Below are 15,796 nucleotides of genomic sequence, written 5' to 3'. Positions count from 1 at the left end.
AACAGGATTAGACAGGGTAGATTCAGAAAGAATGTTCCCGATGGTGGGGGAGTCCAGAACCAGGGGCCATAGTTTGCGGATAAGGGGTAAACCTGTTAGTACTGAGGTGAGGAGCAATTTCTTCACCCAGAGAGTGGTGAATCTATGGAATTCACTACCACAGAAAGTAGTTGAGACCAAAACGTTGTGTGATTTCAAGAAAGAATTAGATGTAGCTCTTGTGGCTAAAGAAATCAGGGGGGGGGGGGAAATCAGGGTATTGAATTTGATGATCAGCCATGATCATAATGAATGGCGGAGCAGGCTTGAAGGGCCGAATGGTCTACTCCTTCTATTTTCTATGTAATGCTCCAAGCAATGGTATAGCCTCACAAGTGTACATCTGAAGGTTGATTCCTGCCTGAGTAAGGGCTGGTGCCTGCTCAGTGCCCCAAATCTTCCTGAAGGATTCCTCACTGATACAGAGATCCCTGTGTCCACCTCCAACTTGTCCATCGAACTGCACTGTAGCATAAATAAGCTATGCACGTCCCTCGCTCATATTAAACATGTCGTAATAGTGCTCCTCTGCCTGGTCTGAACTTTCCAAATGATGTGCAATCGACGGAGGTTTCTTTGCATTTGAAGTCCCCTGCTCCGCCTTCGACGTACACTTAGCACTCTGGAACCTCTTCGCTAAATGCCCCTTCTTGTTGCACTGGTGACAAACAGTGTTGATAAACTAAAAATGACTCACATAGTGCGACCCTCCACACCTAATACACTCTACTGTCTTCACCTTTTTACTTGCAGCTTCTTTTTCTACTTGATGCAGTGCATTTGCTTGCGTGCTGCCATTGGCCTTCTCAAGATTCGTGAACACCGCTCAGTCCATCACACGAACCTGCCTCCCATCCATTGACTCCATCTACACCTCCCGCTGCCTGGGGAAAGCGGGCAGCATAATCAAAGACCCCTCCCATCCGGCTTACTCACTCTTCCAACTTCTTCCATCGGGCAGGAGTTACAGAAGTCTGAGAACATGCACGAACAGCTTCTTTCCCGCTGTTACCAGACTCCTAAACGACCCTCTTATGGACTGACCTCATTAACACTACACCCTGTATGCTTCATCCGATGCCGGTGTTTATGTAGTTACATTGTATCCCTTGTGTTGCCCTATTATGTATTTTCTTTTATTCCCTTTTCCTCCCATGTACTTAATGATCTGTTGAGCTGCTTGCAGAAAAATACTTTTCACTGTCCTCGGTACACGTGACAATAAACAAATCCAATCCAATATCTTTTGCATTATTAGCAGCCACTTCCATGCCCTGAGTAATTTCTAGAGCCTTCTTAAACGTAATGTGGCTTCTCCCAGCAAACGCCGCTGAATGCTGTCCTTGTCAATGCCACAAACTAGTCTGCCCCAAAGCATGTCTTCCAAAACTTCCCCAAACTCGCAATGTTCAGAGCTGATGCAATTCAGCCACTAAGTTAGCTATAGATTGTCTCATCTTCCAAAACTGACTATGGAAACTTTGTACTTAGGGTTTAGGATTCTGAACGCGTGGGACTAAACCCAAAAATTATGTCTATTGGTTTCCGTGGTGTAGCTAAATTTCTCACTAGCTTGTAAATCTTTATCCCACACAAAGGAGAATTGAGTGCTTTCTAGCCACACCTGTGATCCCATTTCCCAAGAAAAAGTGTTCCAACTTTCCTTATATTCAGACCAATTCTTGTTCTCTTCCACAAACTCACTGATAGACCCAGTTCTGCTAACTTGTCTTCTGTTGGTAAACTTAGCAAAGCTTCATGTTGAACTCAAATTTTCCATTCCACCCTCATCGTCAAAAGGATGTGGTAACCTGACCACAAAAAGCTAGTCAAAATGCATTGTTAATAAATAAAGTTAATCTTCTTTAATATCTAAAAATAACAAAGTTTGAAATACAGCATAGACTCAAAAATGGGAGTGATTAACTAATCATTGAAATAACAGTAACAGAGTAAAACTAATGACAGTTAACACAAATATGCACCGGTAACACCAACAACAACTGATGACAGCAGAGCACTTAGTGATGACATCACAATGGATTTAAATAAGAAGATGCATAATAATAACATGCTATAAGCTTCTCTAGAAGTATCTGATGCTTGTGAAACATTTTGGTTCTGACCCATTCACCAAATATTATGCAGACTGCCTGTAATTTTGTGGCTTTGATTGATTGAGATAGAGTGACAACCCATTGTGTCAGAATATTTTCTAACACACATTTTCACATTTAGTTGTTCATGGGATTTACACCCCCTGGGGGCAGTTTGGTCTTGGGCAAAACCCTTACTTTCCCTCAGATTTGTCCCTGGTGTGTGCACAGTCACAAGTGTGAGTTTGCATTGCAGCAGAGATTAAGACTAATGAACATCCTCAAAATGACATCCTGACATTTACTTATGGTGTTGAAATATTTGTAAGAGGATGGGATGGGTCATTCCACTTCAGGGCATGGGGGATGGGCAATAAATGCTGGCTTCAGCTCAGTGGGAAGATACCTCGCCTACTGTATAAAGCAGTGATGGGAGATCTAGGCTAGTGAGTGGGCTGCTTGACTGACCCTCCTTCATCTCAGTGGGCCGCATGACTGAAATTGGGTATGTTCGCTAACCATGACCCAATGAATAAGATTGAATACATTTAATACATGCCAAATATTTCATAATAAGTTATAGAAATTGCTTAACCATTTATATATTAATAGAACTGTCATCAACTTCCAAGTGGTTAAAAACAAAATAAATATCTCTGCTTTGATTCAACGCAGAGGGAGCACACGGCTCTCACAGTCAAAGTTCTGTGTAATCAGCACGCACCACACATCACATACGTGCATATAGCTTTAGTTATGCCAGTAGGAAAAGAACGATGTGGATGAAAATCAGCGGAATGTGGCAGCCCAGTGCATGGGCACTGGTCAGCTAAATATCTCGTTGACCACACTCAGAACCCTGACGGGTCACCAAGGCCACAGGTCGACCATCATTGATATAAAGCCAGACGTGCTAACCTACCTTGACTATCCACTCATTGTTGCCTCTCACTTTAGTGCAATGCTGGGGAACCGGGGGCCGGATTCTCCGCCACACCGCTTTTCAGCCTCGACCCGCCGGCGGGATTCTCCGTTAAGCCGGCCGGTCAGTGGGGTTTCCCATTGTGGAGCAGCCCCACGCCGCCAGGAAACCCCCGGGCGCCGGCAAAACGGAGAATCCCGCCGGCGGAGAATCCCGCCCCAGATATCAGCAAAAGTGAATGTCTTTGGGAGAGAAATGGAGAAACCTGCAGCAAAATGCACCGTTCACTCAGACAGACACATGCATAGACACAGACAGACACACGCATAGACACAGACAGACACACGCATGGACACAGACAGATGCACGCATAGACACACACAGACACACGCATGAACACAGACAGACGCACGCATAGACACACACAGACACACGCATGGACACAGACAGATGCACGCATAGACACACAGACACACGCATGGACACAGACAGACACACACATGGACACACACATGGACACAGACACACGCACGCATAGACACACACAGACACACGCATAGACACAGACAGACGCACGCATAGACACTCACAGACACATACATAGGCACACACAGACACACGCATAGACACACAGACACACGCATAGACACACACAGACACACGCATAGACACAGACAGACACACGCATAGACACACACAGACACACACACACACACACGCATGGACACAGACACACGCACGCATAGACACACACAGTCACACGCATAGACACAAACAGACACACGCATAGACACACACAGACACACGCATGGACACAGACCGACACACGCATGGACACAGACAGACGCACGCATAGACACACACAGACACACGCATAGACACAGACAGACGCACGCATAGACACACAGACACACGCATGGACACAGACACACGCACGCATAGACACACACAGACACACGCATAGACACAGACAGACACATGCATAGACACACACAGACACACACATGGATACACACAGACACACGCATGGACACAGACAGGCACATGCATAGACACACACAGACACACGCATGGACACACACAGACACACGTATGGACACAGACAGACATATGCATAGACACACACAGACACACGCATGGACACAGACAGACCCATGCATAGACACACACAGACACACGCATGGACACAGACAGACGCACGCATAGACACACCCAGACACACGCATGGACACAGACAGACACATGCATAGACACACACATGGACACAGACAGACGCACGCATAGACACACACAGACACACGCATAGACACAGACACACACATGTACACAGACAGACACATGCATAGACTCACACAGACACACGCATAAACACAAACGCACGCATAGACACAGACAGACGTACGCATAGACACAGACAGACGCACGCATAGACACAGACAGATGCACGCATAGACACACACAGACACACGCATAGACACAGACACACACATGGACACAGACAGACGCACGCATAGACACAGACAGGCGCACGCATAGACACACACAGACGCACGCATAGACACAGACACACGCATAGACACAGACACACGCATAGACACAGACACACGCATGGACACAGACAGATGCACGCATAGACACAGACACACGCATAGACACACACAGACACACGCATAGACACACACAGACACACGCATAGACACAGACAGACACATGCATGGACACACAGACGCACACACATGGGGCAAGATGCTGTCAATGTCGTCATTTGAAAATTGCCTTTAATGATCTTCTTTAGTTGAAAATGAGTGACCTCTAGGGGGCAGCAGCAGTATATAAATACAATGTGAAGAGAATCCATAGTCCAGGTACTAAAACTGACAGAGCTTAAAGGCAACCAGAAACTGTTTGGTGTACAGCTGATGTTTAAAGTAAATGCCAGTCCCTGAGTATGAAAGATGTCTTCATCATCACCTTCGCAGTGATCCTTAAAATATGATTTAAGTCTGTCGTACGTAGAAAGCAGCAACTGAAGTTGAGTGTGGGAATTATTTTAATTACAGTTGTTTAGTAATCCTCGGGGAGGAGGATGGCCTGTTCCCGCAGGGTAGGAGTCCCATCTCTCCCTCCTGTCCCTCACTCCTCCAGTAGTTGGTGCTGCTCTCTCTGGCTTCATGTCTTCAACCCATTCATCCTACATACCAAGATGGACTCCCATCCAGATGCCTGTGACCAAGCACTCCCTTTCTCTTGGTCGTTCCTGAAAGGTGGAGTTGCGCATTCCTTAAATAAGCAAAATTTACGGGCAGCACGGTAGCATTGTGGATAGCACAATTGCTTCACAGCTCCAGGGTCCCAGGTTCGATTCCGGCTTGGGTCACTGTCTGTGCGGTGTCTGCACATCCTCCCCGTGTGTGCGTGGGTTTCTCCGGGTGCTCCGGTTTCCTCCCACAGTCCAAAGATGCGCAGGTTAGGTGGATTGGCCATGATAAATTGCCCTTAGTGTCCAAAATTGCCCTTAGGGTTGGGTGGGGTTACTGGGTTATGGGGATAGGGTGGAGGTGTTGACCTTGGGTAGGGTGCTCTTTCCAAGAGCCGGTGCAGACTCGATGGGCCGAATGGCCTCCTTCTGCACTGTAAATTCTATGAAAATACTGCGGACGCTGGAATCTGATAAAAGAACAGAATAAGCTGGAGATGGCTCCTTCAGTTGGTTTGTTGTATTCACTTCTCCCAATGCAGCCTTCTCTACATAGAGGCGACTAAAATGCAGACTGGGCGATCACTTTGTGGAACACCTTCGCTCAGTCCGCAAGCTTGACCCCAACCTTCCTGTTGCTTGCCATTTTAACTCAGCACCTTACTCTCGTGCCCACCCGTCCATCCTCGGCCTGCTGCAATGCTCCAGTGAAGCCTGGCGCAAGTTGGAAAAGCAGCATCTCCTCTTCCGATCGGGCACATTGCAGGCCTTTGGTCATTTAGATTTTGACCTTTCTCACATCTTTTTTTTGATAAATTTAGAGTGCCCAATTATTTTTTTTTCAATTAAGGGGCAATTTAGCGTGGCCAGTCCACCTAACCTGCACATCTTTGGGTTGTGGGTGCGGAACCCACGCAGACACTGGGAGAATGTGCAAACTCTACACGGGCAGTGACCCAGAGCCGGAATTTGAACCCGAGTCCTCAGCGCTGCAGCCCCAGTGCTAACCACTGCATCACTGTGCTGCCCCTGACCTTTCTCCATCTTAAACCCCCCTTCATAAAAAAAAAATCCATAAATGTATTGCCTCAATGCAAACACCCCCTCTCCCCCTCACGCCTGGTTATCTGTTGTTGTTCTTAAAGTTGCTACTTCTTGTTGCAGTTTCCTTTGCTGTAATATTCTCCCTCCTTTCAGTTCATGGCTCGAAACGTTATCTCTGTTTCGCTCCTGAAAGATGCTGACAGACCTGCAGCGTTTTTACAGACTCCTCTGTTCCTGTTGTCCGATGCTTATTCCGTTTCGGTGAAATTCTCAGAGAATTTACAGAACAAATGTTGCGTGGGGTTGGTGAGGTTTTGACCAAGGGCTCGATTTTAACTCTTTAAGTGAATGGAGTTTGAATGAGTTAAAATCAGGCTCAATGTTCTAGTCTCCGCACGTCCCCTTCACAGACCCAGCAGGCCATGAAATGATGAGTACTGATGTCAGTGGTGGCTTTGAGCCGCGTTTACAATTGACATCAATACCATTTTTACTATTGGAAAAACATATTGATTGGAGTGTGTGGTGGTATGTATTAGGGGTAATACGGTACACCATGAATGCCCAGGAGCTATTGGAGGACAGATGCTGGGTCCCGATTGGATCTGCCGCCTACTGGGCTCCACCCAGATAGGTGGGGTATAAGAACCTGGTTTGCTCCCAGCAGCTGCATTCTGTGACTGAGCTGCTGGGGAACAAGTCTGCTCAATAAAGCCTCGATTGAAGTTCTCTACGTCTCGCCTCGTGTGTGATCGATGGTGCTACAGAGTGCGAGCCACTAAAGTACCGTGCAGTCTCTTTCATGTGAGCCAACAGCCACTCAGTCCTTTAATGATTGTCGCAATGGCCATTCCTGGCGAGGACTTCAACTCTTGTACCAAGATGGCATCTTGTACTAAATGGAGACTTAAACAGTGCTTCAGCCAAAGACCCCATCTTGGCCATCTCTTCATCCCTGTAGCATCTTAAAAAATTAATTCCTCACCCCCGGGAAATGCTTTTAGATATATGCAGGTTAGGGCGTTTGTGAGGCGACAGGTAAGGGAATTCCCGTTGCTCCCGGTACAAGAAATTCAAGATAGGGTGATCTCAGGTGTATGGGTCGGGGAGGGCAAGGTGTCGGCAATATACCAGGAGATGAAAGGAGAGGGGGAAGCGCTGGTAGAAGAGCTGAAGGCTAAATGGGAGGAGGAGCTGGGCGAGGAGATTGAGGAAGGTCTGTGGGCTGATGCCCTAGGTAGGGTTAATTCCTCCTCCTCGTGTGCCAGGCTCAGCCTGATACAATGTAAGGTGGTCCACAGAGCGCACTTGACGGGGGCGAAGTTGAGTAGGTTCTTTGGGGTTACGGACAGATGTGGAAGGTGGTCAGGGAGCCCGGCGAACCATGTCCATATGTTTTGGTCATGCCCGGCACTGGAGGGGTTCTGGAGAGGAGTGGCGGGAGCAATATCTCAGGTGGTGAAAGTCTGGGTCAAGCCAAGCTGGGGGCTAGCAATATTTGGAGTAGTGGACGAGCCGGGAGTGCAGGAGGCGAAAGAGGCCGGCATTCTGGCCTTTGCGTCCCTAGTAGCCCGGCGAAGGATCTTGCTAATGTGGAAGGAGGCGAAGCCCCCTAGCATGGAGGCCTGGATAAACGACATGGCTGGGTTCATAAAACTGGAGAGGATTAAGTTTGCCTTGAGAGGGTCTGCGCAGGGGTTTTCACAGGCGGTGGCAACCGTTCCTAGACTATCTCGAGGAGCGTTAGAGGAAGGTCGGTCAGCAGCAGCAGCAACCCGGGGGGGGGGGGGAGATTGCTTGCGGGGGGGCGGATGAGCAAGAGATAACATGAAGGGTTGGGGAAACTGGCACATGCGGGAGAGAGCCAGGGTACAAAGCTATGTAAATATACCATTTTGCTATGTATATATCTTACTCAGTGCGATTTCTTGTTATTTTGTTACGGGCGGGGGGGGGGGGGGGGGGGGGTTCTTGTTTGTAAGGGAGAAAAATTGTGTTAAAAAACTTTAATAAATATATTTTTTTTAAAAATTAATTCCTCTGATGGTCAATTTAATTCTAAACTTACTGACTGTTGTACTTCACAGCAATTAACCCTTCTGACCTCGAAAACCGACCTGTTCACTGTAGCAGCGTAATAATATATTGTGGATTGCTGGATATAAAACCTATGTCCTCATAAAGCACTTGACAAATCATCTGACTTGGTGTGATTAACATTGTGACCGCATCCACTGTCAGAACCTCGGGCAACGCACCTCCTGAGTAATGTTCTGACATGGTTATTTTATTGCTGTGGTGGTTTATTGCTAACACGGAGCAGCCGGAAAATCTTAGCTTTTTTTGAAAGTTAAGATTATTTTACTCAAAATATTTTCTCAAAATTCTTTGCTTTTGATGACCTATTGTCTCCCACGTAGATTTTGGTAAAGCTTCTCCAGCAATAGTGAATACAGCACGTCTCTGTCTCTGGATGTTAATAAACAGGGAGCCCTGCTGCACTAAGCACTTTAAGTTGCCATCATGTTGTGCACCAGTTCCCATTCAGCAGCGTAATAATACCGGTGTATAATAATGCTCCTCTCCTCTCCTCTCAGATCAGCTGGAGGTGTACAGCCCCCATGGTGCAATACCTTCTGTGAATTCATTGGCATCTCTTGTGTGCAATTCTACCTGTCGGAATAACTAGCTGGCAATACTATGGGATACAATGTTCTTGTTGACAATCAAGTCCTCTACCACAGTGTGTGCTTTTTGTTTCTAACCTCCCAGATCTTTGTTTTTGTAGAATTTTGAAGTGAAAGCTGATGACCTGGAGCCACTATCGGAGTTGGGACGAGGTGCGTACGGGGTTGTGGAGAAGATGCGTCACACACCGAGTGGTACACTCATGGCTGTAAAGGTAAGGCCAGCTCTCTGAATTGAGGCTAGTCTCTGGTTCACTCGGGGGAAGGGAGGCGGCTGCTGCAATGTTGACCAGTGCGCAACAGGTTAATCGATGTCTCAGGAACAGTAACTATAAAGGCACTTTCATTTGGCCAGATTTCCCCTGTCCTCCCTCGAGAGAGAGAGAGAGAGAGGCACGTCCGTGCAATGCTGTTTTAGCAGTCTGTGCCACTGGCTGTGTTCTGAGATATGGACACCCAGAGTCTAGACATATGACACCAAGGACAGGATTCTGAGCCCCATTTGACTGGAAATGGAAGCAGGCAGATGCTAAAAATAGTACCTCTGGCCAATCTGCTGGTTCCCTGGCTTCATCCCACTCTGGGCAATTTGCCCAAAGGTTGGAGCAGCATAGCTCGTCACCTGCAAGTGGCAGAGATACAATTCAGTTAATTAATGGCCACACAATGCCTGTCCAATGAAGCTGACTGGGATTTCCGAGTTGACCTTCAGTCCCACAAGCGGTGGGGGAAAATACAGCTGACTGAAGGCAAACTCCCGGTGGGAGAGTGTGGGGGGACTAGCGCTCCAGATAGGTCTACTGGCTTAGGTTTGTAATGATATGTATACAGGTATACTAGTGAAGGGTTAATTACTACATCTGTGTAATTCAAACACCATCACCGGTTGCTAGTATAAATATCAGATCTCAGGGAATCATAGAACATAGCACTGTACAGCACAGTACAGGCCCTTTGGCCCACGGTGTTGTGCCAACCACGTATCCTAATCTAAGATCAACCTTACCTACACCCCTTCAATTTACTGTCCAAGAGTCGCTTAAATGTCCCTAATGACTCTGACTCCATCACCTCCGCTGGCAGTGCATTCCATGCACCCACCACTCTCTGTGTAAAGAACCGACCTCTGATATCTCTGCTCGAATCTTGGGTAGTTCAGTGTTAGCAGAGGAGAGGGATTGATCACAGCTCTAGGAATAGTTTAGGTTAGAGAAAAGTAGCACGAGTACATCATTAGTTAATATTAGATTATAGATTACTGTATTAATAGTTATAGCTCTGTAGAGTGTGCAAACACTATTTAATTTATTTGTTATTCAATAAATTAGCTTTGCTTCAATCTTAAGATTGCTGGTTTCTTTGTCATCCACTCATCAAACCATTCTGGATCTCAAAACAAAGAATAGTGACATATGACATCAAAGTAATATAACAAGGTTGTCTGCCAGAGTGCAGCAGCAGCCAGAGACCACCCTGTGAAAGGCTCCATTCCCCACCACAATGATGGTCAGGCTGCTGAATCTATTTGTTACCTAACCTTTGAATAAGGTTGGAGAGAGAGAGGATGAGGAGCCCTCTCTGTCACTTACCTGTCAGTGCATTCTGGTGCTGCTGTCCAGCTGGAGGGCTTCATCTTGGCCCTTCAGCTTCAGAAGCCCACCCGTCACCCTTCATTTGACAGTGAGGCTGTCCCTTGGTCATTAATTGGCTACACTGGGTGAAAGTTCCAGGTGAGTAACTTGTTTCTCACACAGTGCGGGGCGGCAAGGGTGAATGGGAGGGCTGGCCACCTGCTTTATTTTTCATTTTCTCCCAATCCCCCCCCCAAACCTCCTCATCTTCCAGTACAGGAAGATAGGGGCGCGATTCTCCGATCTGGAGACTAAGTGCCGTACGCCAGAGTGAAAACCGGAGTGTTTTACTCCGGCGTCGGAGGCCGTTCCCAAACCCCGATTCACACTCCCCCGGGAGGCTAGGAGTGGTGCCGCGTCATTTACGTGCGCCACGCCTTGGCGCCGCGTAAAAGCGGCACCGTGTAAATGACAGGGCCGGTGCCACGTAAATTACGTCAATCGCGCATGTGCGGGATAACCGGCGCCAACCCGCGCATGCGTGGTTGACGTCCTCCCCGCGGCCGCTCCGCAAGATGGCGGATCAATCTTGCGGGGCAGCGGAGGAAAGGAGGTCCTCCTTCAGAGAGGCCGGTGCGCCGATCGGTGGGCACCGATCACGGGCCAGACCCCTTTTGAGCCCCCCCCCCCCCCCACAGGCCACCCCCCCCCCCCCCCCCCCACCCCCCCCAAGCGTTCCTGCGGTGTTCACGCCGGCAGCGACCAAGTGTGGATGGCGCCGGCGTGAAGCCGTCGTTTTGGGCAGGCCGCTCGGCCCATCCGGGCCAGAGAATATCGGGAGAGCGGAGAATCGCCATTTTGGGGGTCCCGGGCGATTCTCTGGCCTGCGCCACGCAGACCTCGACGGGGCCGTTCTCGCCGCTGGGAGGGCGTCAGACCGGCGTCGCAGGTAAAAATGGCGCCCCAGGCGATTCTCTGAAACGGCGCGGGAGCAGAGAATCGCGCCCAGGGCCTTTACGCTCACCGCATGGTCACCAATTCAGACATTTAAAAAATAAATTTAAGAATACCCAATTATTTCTTTCCAATTATGGGCAATTTAGCGTGGCCAATCGACCTATACTGCACATCTTTGTGTTGTGGGGGTGAGACCCACGCAGACACGGGGATAATGTGCAAATTCCACACAGACAGTGACCCGGGGCCGGAATCAAACCCGTGTCCTCTGAACCGTGAGGCAGCAGTGCTAACCACTGCGCCACCGTGCCTTTCCACCAATTCAGACATGGCAGGTTTCCACTAAATTGACAATAATCTATACTTGGTGGCATTGATAGAGGTAGCACTGCTGACCAGGAGAGCTTCCTACTCGTTGAATAGTGCCGTGGGATCTTTTATACCTGCCTGAACTGGCAGGCTTGGTTTCAGAATCTCACCTGAAAGACCACACTTCCAAAAATGCCAAGATTATTGTTCGTGCCCATTGAGAAACTTGAACAAACATGCTTCTAACTTGGATCGGAGACTGCGACCCTTGAGCCAAGCTGATGTGATTTTCTCTAAATCCAATCACGCACAAGCACCTGAAGCTGATGAAAATGATTCAAATTTTGGTAAGTGCGCGCAGATGGCTCATTCACTCCTGCAAGGTTTAAGGACTCCTGCACCCATGGATGCAATGTCCAGGTGGGACATTTAAAATTACACGATTGTTGAATCTTCCTCTCTGGAGTCCAAGTCAGGTGGCGGGCAGGAAGGTTGGTGGGACAGCTGAACACGTACAATCGTCTGTAGTTCTGCTCATTAATTGTGCATCCTTGAGGAGAATGGCGAACCTGGTAGTGGTTCAGGCAGGAGGTCACCAACCACTCCATTACATCTTGGGCCTAAGGTTCTGACGCCGTATTGAAACAGCACCCGGACAGCCATTCAGTCAGTGCAGACGAGGCTTTCCACAGAGTCCTTGCAGCTTCAGCTTGCACTAGAGAAGCTGGAAGACGTGAGCGACCACATCCTGGGACATACGAAGCTCCTCCGGCATTACATCTCTAGATAAGGACACAGCCAGCAATACATCCATGGTTGAACCAATTTTCACTACTGCAGTGGTCCATGTTCGCCAGTAGCTTGACCTACTTGAGGCCGCTGCCTCTTCCTGCTCTGTGCGCCACCTGGTCCTGTGTCAATCTGCGACGGAACCTCTTAGAACATAGAACATAGAACAATACAGCGCAGTACAGGCCCTTCGGCCCACGATGTTGCACCAAAACAAAAGCCATCTAACCTACACTATGCCATTATCATCCATATGTTTATCTAATAAACTTTTAAATGCCCTCAATGTTGGCGAGTTCACTACTGTAGCAGGTAGGGCATTCCATGGCCTCACTACTCTTTGCGTAAAGAACCTACCTCTGACCTCTGTCCTATATCTATTACCCCTCAGTTTAAAGTTATGTCCCCTCGTGCCAGCCATTTCCATCCGCGGGAGAAGGCTCTCACTGTCCACCCTATCCAACCCCCTGATCATTTTGTATGCCTCTATTAAGTCTCCTCTTAACCTTCTTCTCTCCAACGAAAACAACCTCAAGTCCAACAGCCTTTCCTCATAAGATTTTCCCTCCATACCAGGCAACATCCTGGTAAATCTCCTCTGCACCCGCTCCAAAGCCTCCACGTCCTTCCTATAATGCGGTGACCAGAACTGTACGCAATACTCCAAATGCGGCCGAACCAGAGTTCTGTACAGCTGCAACATGACCTCCTGACTCCGGAACTCAATCCCTCTACCAATAAAGGCCAACACTCCATAGGCCTTCTTCACAACCCTATCAACCTGGGTGGCAACTTTCAGGGATCTATGTACATGGACACCTAGATCCCTCTGCTCATCCACACTTTCAAGAACTTTACCATTAGCCAAATATTCCGCATTCCTGTTATTCCTTCCAAAGTGAATCACCTCACACTTCTCTACATTAAACTCCATTTGCCACCTCTCAGCCCAGCTCTGCAGCTTACCTATATCCCTCTGTAACCTGCTACATCCTTCCACACTATCGATAACACCACCGACTTTAGTATCGTCTGCAAATTTACTCACCCACCCTTCTGCGCCTTCCTCTAGGTCATTGATAAAAATGACAAACAGCAGCGGCCCCAGAACAGATCCTTGTGGTACTCCACTTGTAACTGAACTCCATTCTGAACATTTCCCATCAACCACCACCCTCTGATTTCTTTCAGCTGGCCAATTTCTGATCCACATCCCTAAATCACCCTCAATCCCCAGCCTCCGTATTTTCTGCAATAGCCTACCGTGGGGAACCTTATCAAACGCTTTGCTGAAATCCATATACACCACATCAACTGCTCTACCCTCGTCTACCTGTTCAGTCACCTTCTCAAAGAACTCGATAAGGTTTGTGAGGCATGACCTACCCTTCACAAAGCCATGCTGACTATCGCTGATCATATTATTCCTATCTAGATGATTATAAATCTTGTCTCTTATAATCCTCTCCAAGACTTTACCCACTACAGACGTGAGGCTCACCGGTCTATAGTTGCCGGGGTTGTCTCTGCTCCCCTTTTTGAACAAAGGGACCACATTTGCTATCCTCCAGTCCTCTGGCACTATTCCTGAAGCCAATGATGACATAAAAATCAAAGCCAAAGGTCCAGCAATCTCTTCCCTGGCCTCCCAGAGAATCCTAGCTAGGATAAATCCCATCAGGACCCGGGGACTTATCTATTTTCAGCCTGTCCAGAATTGCCAACACCTCTTCCCTACATACCTCAATGCCATCTATTCTATTAGCCTGGGTCTCAGCATTCTCCTCCACAACATTATCTTTTTCCTGAGTGAATACTGACGAAAAATATTCATTTAGTATCTCGCCTATCTCTTCAGACTTCACACACAACTTCCCATCCCTGTCCTTGACTGGTCCTACTCTTTCCCTAGTCATTCGCTTATTCCTGACATACCTATAGAAAGCTTTTGGGTTTTCCTTGATCCTACCCGCCAAATACTTCTCATGTCCCCTCCTTGCTCGTCTTAGCTCTCTCTTTAGATCCTTCCTCGCTACCTTGTAACTATCCATCGCCCCAACTGAAACTTCACACCTCATCCTCACATAGGCCTCCTTCTTCCTCTTAACAAGAGATTCCACTTCTTTGGTAAACCACGGTTCCCTCGCTCGACGCCTTCCTCCTTGCCTGACCGGTACATACTTATCAGGAACACGCAGTAGTTGATCCTTGAACAAGCTCCACTTATCCAGTGTGCCCAACACTTGCAGCCTACTTCTCCACCTTATCCCCCCCAAGTCACGTCTAATGGCATCATAATTGCCCTTCCCCCAGCTATAACTCTTGCCCTGCGGTGTCTACTTATCCCTTTCCATCATTAACGTAAACGTCACCGAATTGTGGTCACTGTCCCCAAAGTGCTCTCCTACCTCCAAATCCAACACCTGGCCTGGTTCATTACCCAAAACTAAATCCAACGTGGCCTCGCCTCTTGTTGGCCTGTCAACATATTGTGTCAGGAAACCCTCCTGCACACACTGTACAAAAAACGACCCATCCAATGTACTCGAACTATATATTTTCCAGTCAATATTTGGAAAGTTAAAGTCTGCCATAATAACTACCCTGTTACTTTCGCTCTTATCCAGGATCATCCTCGCCATCCTTTCCTCTACATCCCTAGAACTATTTGGAGGCCTATAGAAGACTCCCAACAGGGTGACCTCTCCTTTCATGTTTCTAACCTCAGCCCATACTACCTCGGAAGATGAGTCCCCATCTAGCATCCTCTCCGCCACCGTAATACTGCTCTTGACTAGCAGCGCCACACCTCCCCCTCTTTTGCCTCCTTCTCTGAGCTTACTAAAACACCTAAACCCCGGAACCTGCAACATCCATTCCTGTCCCTGCTCTATCCATGTCTCCGAAATGGCCACAACATCGAAGTCCCAGGTACCAACCCATGCTGCCAGTTCCCCTACCTTATTTCGTATACTCCTGGCATTGAAGTAGACACACTTCAAACCACCTACCTGAACACTGGCCCCCCCTGCGACGTCAAATCTGTGCTCCTGACCTCTATACTCCCATTCTCCCTTACCCTAAAACTACAATCCAGGTTCCCATGCCCCTGCTGCATTAGTTTAAACCCCCCCAAAGAGCACTAACAAATCTCCCCCCCCAGGATATTTGTGCCCCTCAGGTTC

General features: G+C 48.1%; 1 protein-coding gene across 1 annotated transcript in view; it reads left to right on the top strand.

Moving 5' to 3' along the window:
- Positions 1-15,796, top strand: part of map2k6 (mitogen-activated protein kinase kinase 6) — a 157,377-nt gene that overhangs the window by 67,900 nt on the left and 73,681 nt on the right. Inside the window, exon 4 of the mRNA XM_072483562.1 lies at positions 9,087-9,200. Within this exon, the coding sequence (XP_072339663.1) occupies positions 9,087-9,200 (114 nt within the window). The remainder of the gene's footprint in view (positions 1-9,086; positions 9,201-15,796) is intronic.

The sequence above is a fragment of the Scyliorhinus torazame genome, chromosome 18 (genome assembly GCF_047496885.1).
Source record: "Scyliorhinus torazame isolate Kashiwa2021f chromosome 18, sScyTor2.1, whole genome shotgun sequence".
Classification (NCBI taxonomy): domain Eukaryota; kingdom Metazoa; phylum Chordata; class Chondrichthyes; order Carcharhiniformes; family Scyliorhinidae; genus Scyliorhinus; species Scyliorhinus torazame.
Note: the sequence above shows the minus strand (reverse complement) of the source record. Positions and strands in the feature narration are given on the sequence as shown.